This window comes from Suricata suricatta, chromosome 3 (assembly GCF_006229205.1).
Source record: "Suricata suricatta isolate VVHF042 chromosome 3, meerkat_22Aug2017_6uvM2_HiC, whole genome shotgun sequence".
Taxonomy (NCBI): Eukaryota; Metazoa; Chordata; class Mammalia; order Carnivora; family Herpestidae; genus Suricata; species Suricata suricatta.
In genome coordinates this window covers 94,947,643-94,962,578 of record NC_043702.1, presented here as the reverse complement: position 1 = coordinate 94,962,578, position 14,936 = coordinate 94,947,643, and the positions used below count along the sequence as shown (strand labels likewise).

The 14,936-nt window shown below is 40.1% G+C and overlaps 1 protein-coding gene across 1 annotated transcript in view; it reads right to left on the bottom strand.

The window, feature by feature from the left end:
• Positions 1-14,837, bottom strand: part of DPP10 (dipeptidyl peptidase like 10) — a 617,838-nt gene extending 603,001 nt beyond the window's left edge. The window contains exon 1 of the mRNA XM_029933326.1: positions 14,387-14,837. Coding sequence (XP_029789186.1) covers positions 14,387-14,458 — 72 coding nt within the window. The 5' untranslated portion in view covers positions 14,459-14,837. The remainder of the gene's footprint in view (positions 1-14,386) is intronic.
• Positions 14,838-14,936: the final 99 nt, after the last annotated feature.

The window sequence follows — 14,936 nt, the reverse complement described above, 5'->3', positions numbered from 1 at the left end:
TTAAATGATTTATTAGATATCTACATGATGTTAAATGATTTAAATTATATATACAAATAGCCAGGGATAAAAACCTTGTTCTGCCACTCAGACATCATGCAATCTTAACCAAATTACTTTCTATCTCTCAGTTTCCTCTTCTTTAAAATAAGAACACAATATTAATTTGTGTTGAGTTCTGATGAAGATTATCACATTAAATACAAGTCTGAGTATTACTACTATTATCTATCAAATTATAATTTATTGATTAGCCACAATCCACAAATCATTTAAGATAAAAATGATAAATATAAAAAATTTAGTATACTTTAAACCATTTAATAGCATGTAAATATCAAATAATTTAATTTCAATTTAATAAAGGGAAGTTATGGATAACTAATATGATATGATCCTCAGCTGTTCATTTGCAAAATTGGAATGAAAATAATGTTTATTACAGAGAGTTTATAGTGAGGACTGAATGAGATACAGGCACCTGACCTCTGCATGGTGTACAAGAATATTACACAGTCAAATGTTTTTTTATTTTTTTATTTAATTTTTTTATGTTTATTTTTGAGAGACTGAGAGAGACAGCATGAGCAGAGGAGGGCCAGAGAGAGAGGGGAAGATAGAATCTGAAGCAGGGTCCAGGCTCTGAGCTAGCTGTCAGCACAGAGCCAAATGCGGGGCTCGAACCCACAAACCAGGAGATCATGACCTGAGCCGAAGCCGGACACTTAACTGACCGAGCCACCCAGGTGCCCCACACAGTCAAAATTTTAGGTGTAAATTATAACTAAAATGCCAATGATTTTATGACTAAAATTATTCTTTTTATATCCCTAAAGCTATACTTTGTAATTTTGCTATAGGCCACCAGAATTATCTTGTACGACAGGTGTCAGGCTAGGTAAAGTCATACATTAAAATTCAACAATCTTGCTGTTGGGAAATAAAGCCTTACTTACAGTACAGTCCACAGAAAAAGCATCATGATGTAAGTGTAGAATCTTGGACCTCTTTCCAGATTCCCTGGGTTAGAATTTGTCATATTACATTATCTCCAGGGACTCCTGTGAATGCTGAAGTTTGAAAAACAAAGGTCTAGAAATGATACATTAGCTACTAGTCACATATGGCTATTAGAACTTAAATTAATTAAAACCAAATGAAATTGAAAATGAGTTCCTCAATGACACTGGACATAATTCAAGTGTTCAATAACCACATGTAGCTGATGAGTACCACACTGGAAAACATATAGAGAGAACATTTTTACCATTCCAGAATGTACTATAGAAATCCCAATCTGAAAGTCTCCTGTAATTAGTAAAAGATATTTCAGGAAAATAAGTGTCAATAATGCAATAAAATTGTTTAAACCCTGGATTATTCACAAACCTCTTTGTACTCTATACACAAATGTAATCATTTCCCCCCCCCCCCTTTTAAACCCAGATTAGGAAAACAGAGGGCCAGTTAAGAAGTAGCTTGCTTCATTGCAGACCACAATTCTCTCTTGAGATTCCCTGACTCATTTCTATGCTTATTTCCTCCTGTCCCTACCCCTTCATATTCATAAGGTCCTCATTTTAGATGGCCCCTAAACATCAATTCTCAAGAAAGGCCATACTAAGCAATCACAGAGAGACAAATACATTCAAGTCACATAAACACATAAACTGTTACCACCCCTTAGTCACCACCAAAGGAACAAAGAAAGCTATGGTAGAATTCCAGATATACACAGATGCACATTTCTTGACTGGCAATAAAGAAAGTGAGCATCAAGGGAAGGAAAACTTATGTGGGTCTTAAATCAGACTGTGTAAGCAGGTACGGTATCTCCTCCTAAGTGCAACTTTAAAAGCAGCCACTTCCAGGGCACCTGGGTGGCTCAGTCGGTTAAGCCTCCGACTTAGGCTCAGGTCAGATCTCAAGTTCGTGGGTTCAAGCCCCACGTCAGGCTCTGTGCTGACAGCTAGCTCAGAGCCTGGAGCCTGCTTCTGGTTCTGTGTCTCCACTCTCTACCCCTCCCCCTCTCATGCTCTGTCTCTCTCTGTATCAAAAATAAATAAAACATTAAAAAAAAAAAAAAAGCAGCCACTTCCTAGGGACAACCACCACCATGCAACTTGATCTGAACCTTATTTTGCTCCATCTTCAAGAATGGCTTTTCACCACCTTGCATACAATGACTCTACTTCATCTTTTCTACAAACAGCTATCTGAAATTACCAAGTTCTCTTCCATCCCTGAAAAGCACCTGGACCAATTTGTTGGGATGAACCTGACACACAGTGTTGACTGACTGGCTGCATTCCAGGACCTCGCTGCAGGTGAATCAGACCTGACACCTGAAACTCTACAGGGCTTTTAGAAAGCTTTGATAAAATTGCTTAAGAAGTTGGCTGTGCCATCAAGTGTAGACCCAGATGGCACCATTTTTGTGAGTTAGGGGATGTTCAGAAAATTTCTGAAAATTTCAAAATACAATGTAAGTATGACTGCATGTCTAACCTTTCAATGTCAGGCTAAGTTAAGTCATTGTCCACTTGGCCCACACAAAGATTATACAATTTTAGGAAAAGACACCTTTCTTACACTTACCATTTGATTTTGACCATTTACTTTTTAATCTCAATCTAAACATAAACATTAATTGTAGAAGAGAAGTTGTAAAACATTTCTGCTATAAAAAATAAGAATTACGATTTAAATGCTGTCAGATATTAACCAGATGTGTATCTGATTTTGCAAACACTGTACACCTTTCCTTTCCTGAGTGACTATATAAATCTCTCTCCTTGAGATATTTTTTGCACCAGCTTTTACCATCTTCATGATTCCTTTATTAATAAGTTAAATACTTGACATGTGTTTATTATATATTTATATGAGAGCCAAGATTTTTTACTTGTGAACATATATTTTCAGAGGAATCAGTGCTGTATTCTTTAGACCTTCACATATGACCTCTTGCAGCCCTTCCTAAAATCTCCCACTACATCTGAGAAGTGAGACTGCAGAGAATGTAGGCTTCACCCTACCATTACACATGTAACCACCCGCTCCTTGATGCTTCCAGATACAATCTATATAATAGATCTAACTTTATTAAACCGACTGCCTGAAAAAAAATTAAATTAAAAAAAAAACTTTAAAAATAGCTAGAAACTTCCCATCTTCTCATCTACTTTTTATTCCTCTGTCATCAATACATTCAACCAAAGATAATCTATGATCCTGACGAGTTAGTGAATGAGTCTCATACCAATGCCCAACCTAGGAGGGAAATGCACTGGTCTCTCATCTACCAAATTCATCACTGGTATGACCTGGAACAAGTCAGTCTTTATCATTCTCAATGGCCCTATCAGTGAACAAGGTGACTTAAGTCACCATGGTTAGTTCTGAGATCCTTAAAAAAAACAAAACAAAACAAAACATTTCTTAAAAGGGCAAAACTGAAGGAAAATAAGACTGTATTGTTTCAAACTCTCAGTCAGATGTGGAGACACACAACACATGTAATTAATAATAACCACCGATAAATCTTATGCTGGCAATTTGACTGTTCGTTCCCATGCTCTGGTCATTCAATATATGCCTACCCATAAGAATGAATATTTTCCATTTTAAAAATTGGCTTTAAATGGAAGTCAGCAGATGGTATTGTATAGCAGTTCCATGGTATGATATCTGCTTAATTTTTTATCCCCTATATAACCTCTTGGTACTTTGTGACCTCTCTGAAACACCTTTCCTTGTTACAGAGTGACTCATTTTAGAGTTTATGTAACAATTATGGGCTTGTTATGTTGCATAGCTCCAAATCAGTAATTTTGTATCATGATGCTTTTGTCCTGGGTTTTCCCTTAACTAAAAGTGCCTTATGTGACCAATAAGCAATATGAAGCTGACATTTCTGAGCCCAAGCAGCTAATCCTAGATTGTATTTACCTATTTTCAAATATTTGCACCATCTGTGATTCTATATTAGTTTTTTTGGATTCGCTGTTATAGCTCAAAGACTACAGCTCTGAGTAGGAATGAAGCAGCACTCCTAATGTAGAATGCATTATAAGCATGAGAGAGAATTTAACCATGGATGGGAAAAGAAAAGACCAAATTCAGGAAAATCAAATGCATATTCAGTTCTCCACCTTAAAAATACAAACTTTGTTGAGTCTCCTGTACTTACAAGTAATATAAAAAGGGATGCCGTGAATTTTCTTAACCAATCCCTAATCTATGTTTGCTTTGGAGCTAGGATGATTCCATATAATCACCATATCAACAAAAATAGGAGCACAATATTAAAGATGCTCTGAATTGTGGTCAAAGTAATGGAGAAATAAGCTTTAAAGCTGGTATTCCCATCATCTGGGAACCTCAATATCCTGTGTAGCTTTGACTTCCCACCGCTTGCCTCTGGGTGGTATAGTAGCCCAATACACATTAATAACAAAGAGTAAATAAATAAATAAGCACCACCATTTTGCAGCACCTCCTGGATAATAAACCCATCTCACTGCTCATCCTTGGAACACTTCTGAAATGTAAGCATCATCCCATTTCCAGGTGAAGTGGTAAATTCAGAGAGAGATGAACGTGCCCAAATATGTAAATAGAATTTAACCTGACATTAAATGAAGAGACCACCCTAGTTCTTTCCACTAAAATGAATCTCCCTCAAAAATTCTTATTTATTTTGCCTATAAAAGTTTCTCAGGTCTAGTATTAGAACTTGGTACTCTGACAAAATTATCACAGCTTCTAGAAAGAGCTTTACCTTCCAAGAAATCCAGTGAATCAGAAGCCTGTTGTTTCTATTAACTTTCCAAGGAAGCTCTAAAATTCAGCTACATGCTTTGCAGAGTTCCTAAATACATCCCTACTTTCTGATGGAGGGAGTCCTCTCATCACTAATCCATTCACTACTAAATTGCAATTTCAAATGCTGAAGGTGAAGATCAAAGGAAGGTCATTCATCAAGGGGAAAAAAAGAGATTTAAGAATGCCAGTGTCTGCATGGATGATGCAAAGTGTTGGCATGTCCTTAGAATACTGGATCTCAGTTTACTTTCAAAATGGCATTATGGCACTGAGGTGACTTCCTGCCACGGCAAATTGGAGACGATGCATATAAGGTTCTCTAATGTTTTGTGGCCAGGTACTAAAAGTCTAAGGACCACTGGCCTAGAACCAACACAATCACAAAGGAGAATCCAAGGAATGTCAAGTGAGTTTTGCTTACAGACTCAAAGATTTTAAGGACACGTTTTTTTTTTTTTTTTTTAAGTTAGTCTGATGTCAAGTGCTAAGGAAGGTAGATTTGTCACCAAGAACAAAAGTCTTTATCAACAGCTGAATCTGGCAGCAGCACATACAATGGCCCTAAGTAAGGAGGCCCAGAATCAAGTACTGCCTCTTGATCTAACCAACTCTGTGTCCTAAGACATTTCACCTTTCCATTAGTTATCTCCTGATATGAAAAAAAGGTACTAGATTTAGCAATGGGAATAGTTCTCAAAATGGTATCATCATTTATGATGGCAGTTTCAAGGACGAATCTGGAAAGGCAAGGCCACTGGGGACATCATAGTAGTTTAGAGATAAGGGATTCAACCTTGGCCAGAGACTGGTCTCAAGAAATGTAGAGAGGTGGAAGGGACTGGATTTGGATTTCAACAGACCACATGCAGGTCGAGACAAAGGAATCAAAATTACCATTCTGTAACACAAGAGGCAATGACTCTGTGAGCAATCAGACATTCATATAATGCCACTGTGGCACTGATGTTTGGAAAGCCTCACTTGAGAGCAGTAATAACCAACCTCCATAAGTGTGGACAAGGGTGGGTCTCTTCCATATCAACTCCACCCTCAGTTTGCACCTACCTGTCACTGCCAATATGACTGTCAAGAAGTGAAACACACTTAATTCCTAGGATCAGAGGAAAGGAATAATCCTTTTATAATCCCTTTATAGTACTCTAGAAAAGAAACAAACAGGTAAAATGTACAGTCTTTTCCCTTAAAAATTCACAAAACTTGGGGGAGTAAGTACATAATCTATCCATAAACGTCTAGATGCTAAGAAACATAAACTATCTACTAATCCATCGAAACAAATTATCTGTTTCTACATTGGAGAAATTCTTCATGAATTTTATATTTTGTCTTCTTGAAAAGATATAGTTCTAACCTCTATTCAGAAGGCATCTTTACTCATAAGCTTTGATTTGGTGTCTAAGAGAGAAGAATCAGTATGCAAGTTTGTGAAACGTTCATTTAAAATGTTGATTAAAAAAACTTACTGGCACTTGTTTCCAAACATGTGAAATTAAAAAAGAACAGTAGCCATGTCCTGCATTAATTACCTCATATTAAAACTTTTCCTGGAGGTGAGGTATGATTAATGGAAGTGACAGTATGAAGCATTTTCAGTGACTTGATTCCTCCTGCCAAAAGTAAACCCACAAACCAATAACAGAGAGGCCTATTTCTAACCCTGTACAAGCACTATTAATGCAACTTCAAGTGGTCTCTCTGGTCCATTATTTGAAAATAAATCACAGGAGAGCCTGCCATTCAAGTTTCCAATTATAAAATACAGATTTGTCATACTATGTTTTCAGAGCAGAGGCTTTTGGGTGGTATAAGAAATTGAATCCTCATTTAGATCTCAAAAAAAAAGGGGGGGGGATGAGGATAATAAAAATGTCTTTTGTCCTCACTTTTCTTCATTTGCTATCTTCTAACCAGATATAAAAGTTCTTGTATTGACCTGAGAAAATCAGTAAATATGATAAATTGCAATAATATTAGAGTCAGATAATATACAGCTTGGCCAGGACTACCCAGCTTGGCTTGGCTCTCTCAGATGTAAACTCAGTTTTGATTATGCACTTAACTAGATTTTCTTAAATTTCAACTCAGCATATCACTCAGCTCCTACATGCAAAGAAGTTGAGTCAGTCATTTCTGGAAACCAAACTTCCAGAAAGAGGATATTTAACCATGAACACTTCAAAAAAGACCCCAAGTCTTTCAGGAAGAGACAGGTTATCACCTAAAAATGGAAGAAATCAGTCAGGTTGTTATAAATTGATTTCTACCTATGATCTATAATAATCTAACTAAAGTAACCCATTTATTTAGGTTGTAAGGGTACAAAAGTACACATACATGTGTGGTGCATGTTTGTTATGTACACACACTCATCCATACACTACTCAGCACTTTCATCAATGTAAATGGAAAAGTGCCTTTGCAAGATATGAAATAATCTTAGATAATCTAGAAACACAGTAGCAACAAGAGTAAAAATACTGTTTTATCTTGGGCCACATGTTTTACATGCCCCTTCATACAGACTGTCTCTAAGTCTTGCAACATTCTTGATATCCTCTTCCTTTAAACATGAAGGAATGGTTTTGAGAGACTAAATAGTTTGCCCTAGATTGCAGAGAATGGTAGAAGATTCTATCTGGAATCTGTTCTGACTCTCTTCCTACATTGTGTTACCTCTCCCTCATATATCATTAAGTCTGAAGATGATTTGGCAATTCCAAAAATATTGTACAATGTACTATTTTGGTTAATGGAGTTAACATATTATCTAAAAGTTGATTTAAAAATTACTAAAGTTTCATCAACTTTCAAATAAATATAGCAAGCCAACCTTGGAGAGAAAATGAAAATCATTTCTTATTATATAGAAGAAAAAACAAGGAATACTGTTAACATCAGTTACTCAACCAAACAGTTTGAAATAAAATATCAGTTGGGGATAAAGGTAAATTTTCTGTATTTAGCCTGGCACTGAGTACATTTACCATTACTTATGGGTATGTCTGACAACCTGAGCATTCAGGAGAGCTTAACGATAATGAATCTACAAGAGAAGAGTTCTCTCCTCAGTACCCATTCTCCCCTACTACACTTACTTCCCAACTTTCTTTATCATACGGGAAATAACAAGCATTTCTTGTAGTTAATATGTAAGGACTAATAAGAATGTCTACCAGGTAGGGTGTTGGTGGGTATACAATTTAAAGGCCTTGGAGAACAGGGGCTGTCTAGTTGGAAACAGTAAGCGAAGACTGCCTACTGACAAATAGCTGGTGAATCAGATCAGGACAAACTTTAAAACAATAGTGTGCTAGGGATAATCAATGCTGACCTATAGGACTTCTTGAGGCAGGGCAGCATACACTAGGGCAGAAACACTTCTAAATCTATAGCAGAACATGTTTACAAAGATCTTTGCATTCCATTATTTATCTGCCCCCTTTTTTAGGTCTTTTACAGGTCTTCAGCTGAGACAAGCTTCCAACTTTCCTAGCTGATGCATGTCTTTCTATATGCCCCCCACTGCAGCCATCCCTCCCTCATCCATGAGGGATCCATTCCAAGAACCCCCATGGATGCCTGAAACCCTGACCGTGTTGAACCCTGTATATACTGTTTATTCATATGTATATAATGAATAAATGGAGCACAGTCTGAGGTTCACAACAATAACTAATAAAACAGAACTTTTATAATATATTGTAATAAAAGTTATGTGAATGTGGTCTCTCAATTATTTTATTATACTGTACTCACCCTCTGATGATGAGGAGGAGGAGGAGGAGAAGGAGGATGTTGTGAGAAGATAAAATGCCTATGTGAGGAAAAGAAATGAGGTGAATGGTGCGGGCACTGGGACTGAGGACCAGGCTACTACCGACCTCCTGACACCAGGTCCCAACAGAGGACTGTCTGCTTCTGGGATCTCAGCTGCCAGTGGGGAACTGAAATAGTGGAAAGCAGAACAAATGGGGGCGGGGGAGACTACTGCGTAACATTTCAGTGAAACATGAGCTTGATCAGAACACACATGAAGTCACTCAGCAAGTATGAAAATATATGGGGGTAGTTCTATATTTGGAACCCCAAGTATGAAATATTAACTTAAATATTAAAGAGCATATCAAACATCCCCTTTCTCCATGCTCATAACCTTATGACGTGCATTCCACTGAAAACGTATTCTGCAGCTAATTCAACCATCAGTGAGAATTAGCCAATGTTTATTTCCAGTCTGGCTCCATACAGAGTAGGACAGTAAAGAAGGGAGCTTTGATTGAATGGAAGCAGAGAGTTAACAGAGTTAACAGAGTTTTGAAGTCTGCATGCAATATTATTAATATAATGTTTATATGCATGGGCAAGTTCATTTGGGATCATTCAAATGTGTACTGAACAATGTAATGATTTGTAAAATGTTAACATGCCAGTTATAGGCGGCTCAAGGATTCTTTAAGCCTTTTTTCCACCTTTTCGAGGATCCTAGTCCCAGACTAGGGAAGGAGCACACTTGGTGTGAGGTAGGCTTTCTTCAAACACCTTTACATATTCTTTCATTTAATTCTTACAACAAGCAAACAAACGACCTACAGTCACCTCCATTCACAAATGAAATACAGAAACTGAGTGATCTTGACCATGAAAACAGTGATGACTGGTGGAGCTGGGGTATGAACTTGAATCTGTGGTTTCCAGTGCATAACCCATAGACAATAGTAACATTACATAATCATAAATGATTCAATGAACCAAAAATTTTAAATTACTTTATTTTTACTCAGACTGAGAGAAATTTGGTTCCAGTGTTTTGTTTCTAATGCAATGCACTGCATAAGATAATGCAGCATTCATATTTAATAATACAATTTTCTTTGACTTGTTTTTTTATAGTTTAATCGTTCTTAAATGTGCAATTTGCTCAGTCCCTGAAATAAACAGAAAGATTAGAAGCTTACAAGCTAGGGATGTTTTGTGGTATGTTCTAAACTCAGATAAAATGTCATATACACATGTAAGAAGATACACATTATATCTCTCATAAGAAATTAAGGGATAGTGGGAAATGCATAGTATCTCCTAAATTATAAAAACTTTGACATAACACCTTTACCCAATCTAAATTATCTTTTATAACTAAATCATGTAGAACTCTCCCACCAATTAGATTCTATATATTCTATGTTCAATGCTTAGAAGAAGAGTAATAAATCATCCATTAAATTTTTTCAACATGATGTCTAAAAGCTACTTTTGAAGTTCTGTGCTAAGAATCAATAGTTTATAGACTAAATTATAACATCTTTTTATATTTGTCAAGGAAACACGGAAGAATAAATTTTCGTAAGTTATCATTAAGCACGCACTTGAAAATTTTAATCATTTGCTACACCAAAAATGAAATAGAAAAAGTGAACCTTAATTTCTGTATAGTGACATTTTGTATAAATATTACCTAAAAACCAAAAGTACAATAGATATTCTACAAAGGCATTATATATTTAATTGCAATTTTGGCCATAAATTATTTCACCATAATAGGCTTCTGCACACTGAATTTTAATAGATTCATTTTCCAAGAGAATATGGGGTTTTTTTTGGTGGAGAAATATAGAACTAATGAAATCTTTGCAGCCAAATAGTTGCTGCTTATAAAAATGCACTTTTTAGTCCAGTTGTACTTTATAAAGAAGGATTGTGGTTTTTCATTTGTTTGCTTAGTTTTTTGTTTTTTTGAAGGATTTTTTTTCTGCTTTTGTTTTGTTTGTTGTTGTTTTTAGTTTATTTTTGTTTTCTTATTTGGAGCTTAAGGACCATCCAACATTTTAGGAAATACTTTTACCCATTGGAATCAGCAGAAGGGTGCCACCTGGTGGAAATGTGGTCAAATTCTAAACCAGGTCTAACTATAAAAATCTAATCATTTAAGAAAGCTTGAAAGTCCCCCCATTACCAAGATTTGTTGTTTTTGTAAGTACCTATGTACTTATGAGGATCTACTTGCCTCTTTATATTATTTCCATAAATAGAAGAAATGGTAAGTTAATTTTAAAATTTGAAGAGCTATTATTTACATTTATAATCAAATCTTTAAACAAATTCTTCATCCATTTTATATTCAGTTAGTTTGTACACACACAATATTTGCAATTATTTTTCATTACACTAACAATAATGTGTTGAACTGGAATTGTGTAAAAATCAGAAGGTGGGACTTTAGAATTAAATTACCTTATTTTATCTTAGGTATCACAGACTAGGGTTAAGTCTTAACTCCACCACTTTTGAAGACAAACTTGATCAAGTTAGTTTCTTGAATCCTCTGTATTCTCATCTCTAAAATGGGAAAAACTAAAGGTCCTGACTCAAAAAAGTTGCTTTGAGGATCAAATAGAAAAAATGCATTTAATAAGTGTTACCGTATCAGTTCACAGGACGGTACTCTGCACGTGGCAAGCATACAGGAAGTGGTTGTTTAAAAATGATGAGTTTCAACTAATCAAGATTTTAGATCCCTCAAGGTAACATGGGATACTGATCATATTAAGTAAGAATGACTGTATCTACCCATATCAAAGCATTTATCTAGACATTTTGTAAATGTGGAGCATTATGAAAACAACAAAAATACTATCATAAACATTTGATCAGTGAAGCTCTAAGGCAGAGACTACTAAAACGATAAGACGTTTCCAATGACTCACAATATTAAGAAAAGTACACAGTCCCTGCTATTTTTGTTGCTGCCTGTCCCTGGGGAAGGGTGGACTCTGGTCACAGCATCTCCTGCCAGAGGAGAGTCACAGATGAGATGAACACAGGGAGGCCAAGCTCTCTAAAGGACCATAATCACAACCAAATTCTATTATTCAAAACCATTTCACCCAGACTACAGTCTTCTACTGTGCAGTAAGTGGAAATGGGTGCCGATACCCTTGGACAAGGGATTTTTGAGATTTGATAAAAAAATCTCTAACATGAGAAGTAGAAGACCTTCCTGGCAATACTCAAAAGCCTAAATCACAGAAAACCAACATTCATGACTGATTAGCTGGGAAATGCCCCCTCTTTAAACATTAAGTAGGACTTCACAAAGCTCTATTTTTACTTAAGTTTGTGAATCATTGTTTTTAGAAAAAGAGAACCCAGAACAATCATTCATGTCTATACGGGGGTATTATAGCTACTAGTACCACATAAGAATTGTATGACTGTTGCAGAATCAGACAATGACTAATCCTGTTCATAAAAACTTAGTAATCTTAGAGCAAGTAGTTTAAACAATCACAGCAATCATCCACATTGCCTGGTCATCATTTCGTATGTCAAGCTTCAGACAGAGAATAGATCTCAATTTATTGATATTTTCTGGAAGTGCTTGGAAAACCTTCAATGGGTGCTGCCATATATATTTTTTTCTCTGCTTTCCTCCCCCTGACAAAATCCATCTCTCTCATTCTAACTCAAGCACAATATGCATATCACTGACATTTTTAACTCATGTAAATGTTCAGAAAGGCACTTTAAAAACTTAATTAAAACAGGAGTTCTGCAAATGGCCACTCCCTGAATATCTGAAATGGCCATAAACAAAAATGCACGCTAACTCGAAAAAGGGATTCAAGCTTGATTCTCTTCAGCTGAATGTTAAGCACCAGATTAGTCCTGACAAAAGGCTTCACTGTGCATATGTGGCTCCTCCACTATTTACATACAGATTTTCAGTTTCTGCCTGCTCTGCTCTGCCTCTTCCTCCCCACCTCCACCGCCACGGAGCTGTTTGCAGCACCTCAAGTAAGCAGCTGGTGTCACAGGTTAGTGAGCAAACATTTCATGTGGGGACTCTCACCTGACTAATCATTCTTATTGGAAGCATCATTCCAAGAGCAGTAGAGAGGCTCAGCGGCTTGTTAATGAAATTTAAGGGCTGTCAGCTTGAAAGAGGCGGCTAAATCCTTGCTCCTCTCCTGAAATGATTTTTATAATCTACTAACCAGTTGCTACCTTGTGGTATGGGTTGGAGGGAGCAGAGGAAGATGCAAAGGAAAGGGACAGATCATACAATATAAATGTCTTAATATTTTCATACTTGTCTCAGGGTAGGGAGTCAAGAGGCTGGTGTAAGGAAACAGCTGCTTTGTAAAAACTGCAACATTCACCCCTGTAAATGCAGGGGGAGCCTGGCTAGCTGCCTGGCACGGAGCAATCCCCACCACCTGTGTGAAATACATGCGAGGGAAAGGAGGAAGGAAGGGGAAGGGAGCAGAGAGAGACCACAAGCCAGGACTGATGACCAAGACTAGAATATTAATAACAGCAGTCCTGGCATCTCTGCCGCCCTCACCAGCACTCGGGCGGCGATGTGGACAGCTTCCCTTCACTTGCTCCTCGGTGCTTAGACTGTGCGAAAAAGCAGAGCAGCCACCGGAGCCTAGTTGCTTGCACCTCCTTCACCCCACTTCCAGCAAAGAGCTAGGAGGGTCTGTGGCAGAGAGGCTTCGGGCGGCCTTCAACGTGCACTCGGGGCAAAGGGCCCACCTCGGGCCCCCGGGCGCCTCCAAGCTCCCGCTCCCTAGTTCGCCGCTAACCTGTCGCCCTCCGGGCTCGGAGTCCCTGAAGGATGCAAACGTGACCACACCTGGAGCCAGCTCACCCACAGCCTCCTTCCTCCTCCCCAGGGCGCCCCAGCGCTCGCGACCTTACAACTTTAGGAAGAGGCAACACCGAACTCCCGAGTCACCCCAATCCAGGGATGGAGGCGAGATGAAGATTCCCCCCACCCCCCCCCCGTTCGGTGATGCTACAAATCTCTAAAAACCAAAACAAAAAAAGGGGTGGGGGGTGGCCGGTGCGGAAAGACGGAAACGGGACGAAAATAACCCTCCGCCGGTACAGAGCACCCCATCTCTGCAGACACAACACATCCGGACCCAACAAATCACTAAAGCCAGTACCTTGCCTGCTTCCCATAATAATTAATGCCTTTTTGCTCCCAAGCTCCGCTCCACTCAGCAGACCACAGATGCATGCTACGCTTCCTTCCCCTGTTTAGCGCCCGGGCCCCGTCCCGGTCTCCTCAAAAGAAGAAGGAAAGGAAAAACTCTGTCGGCCTAAAGGTCACCCGCCTGCTAGGGTGGCTTTGACCGGCGCTCGGCTCAGCTGCGGGAAGACCGGCTCGACCCCCGCCCGCGGACGCCTCCGGGCGCGCAGCGATTCCTCCCATGTGCGTTCACTGGAACCAAGGGGTCCCCGTTCCGTGGCCCCGGCCGCCCCTCCCTCCCTCGGGTGGCCCACCCGCCGGGGCTCCCGGGCCGCCCCCAGCCTTTACCTCTCTACCCGCTTCCCCGCGGCTCTCCACCTTGCGCATCCTCTCGCCCGGCCCCAGAGCGCGCTCAGACGCTCGAACTTCCTGCGGAGTCCATGGAGGAGCCGAGGGGAGCCTGGAACTGGGGCGGGGGGAGGGGGGGGAGAGGGAGGCGTGGGAAGCGCGGACGGGAGCCACCCTTCCCGGGAGGGCCTGGCCGCCGCTACCCACTCTCACCTGGTCCGCCGGCTGCGCCTGGCTCCCCCTGGCCCCCGGGGTGGGCTGCTGCTCCTGCTTCATGGCTGTCATCGCCGGCGGCCCGCCTTGGCGCTCACTTCCTCGCGGGCACTTCAGACTCGGGGACCGTCACTTGGCAGCGATCGCATGTCACAGGAGCCCGACGCTCTCCGAATTGGCAGAAGGGAAAGCGGCCGCGACGGGGTGGGGGGAGGGGGAAGAAGAGCGGCACCCGGCAGGCTCCCCCTCGCCTGATCCCCCCTTCGGCTACCACAGACCCTCGAACTCCCCACTCCCCCCGCCCCCCACTACCCCAAAGGGTAGAGAGCCTCGGAGACCCAACGCGACCAAGTGGCAAGTTAGAGGAGCGGCGAGAGGCACCTGACCGCGTTCGAGCGACGTCTCGCAGCGCCGGAGGAGCCCGGCTAGCATTCTACCGCAGTCCGCGCCCCCCGCCCGCCCCCGGGGCTCCCCGCGACCCGCTCAGTGCGCGAGGTGGAGCCGCCGGGCGCCGCGCGCCAGCATCTCCCGAGCAACCGCAACGCGGGAG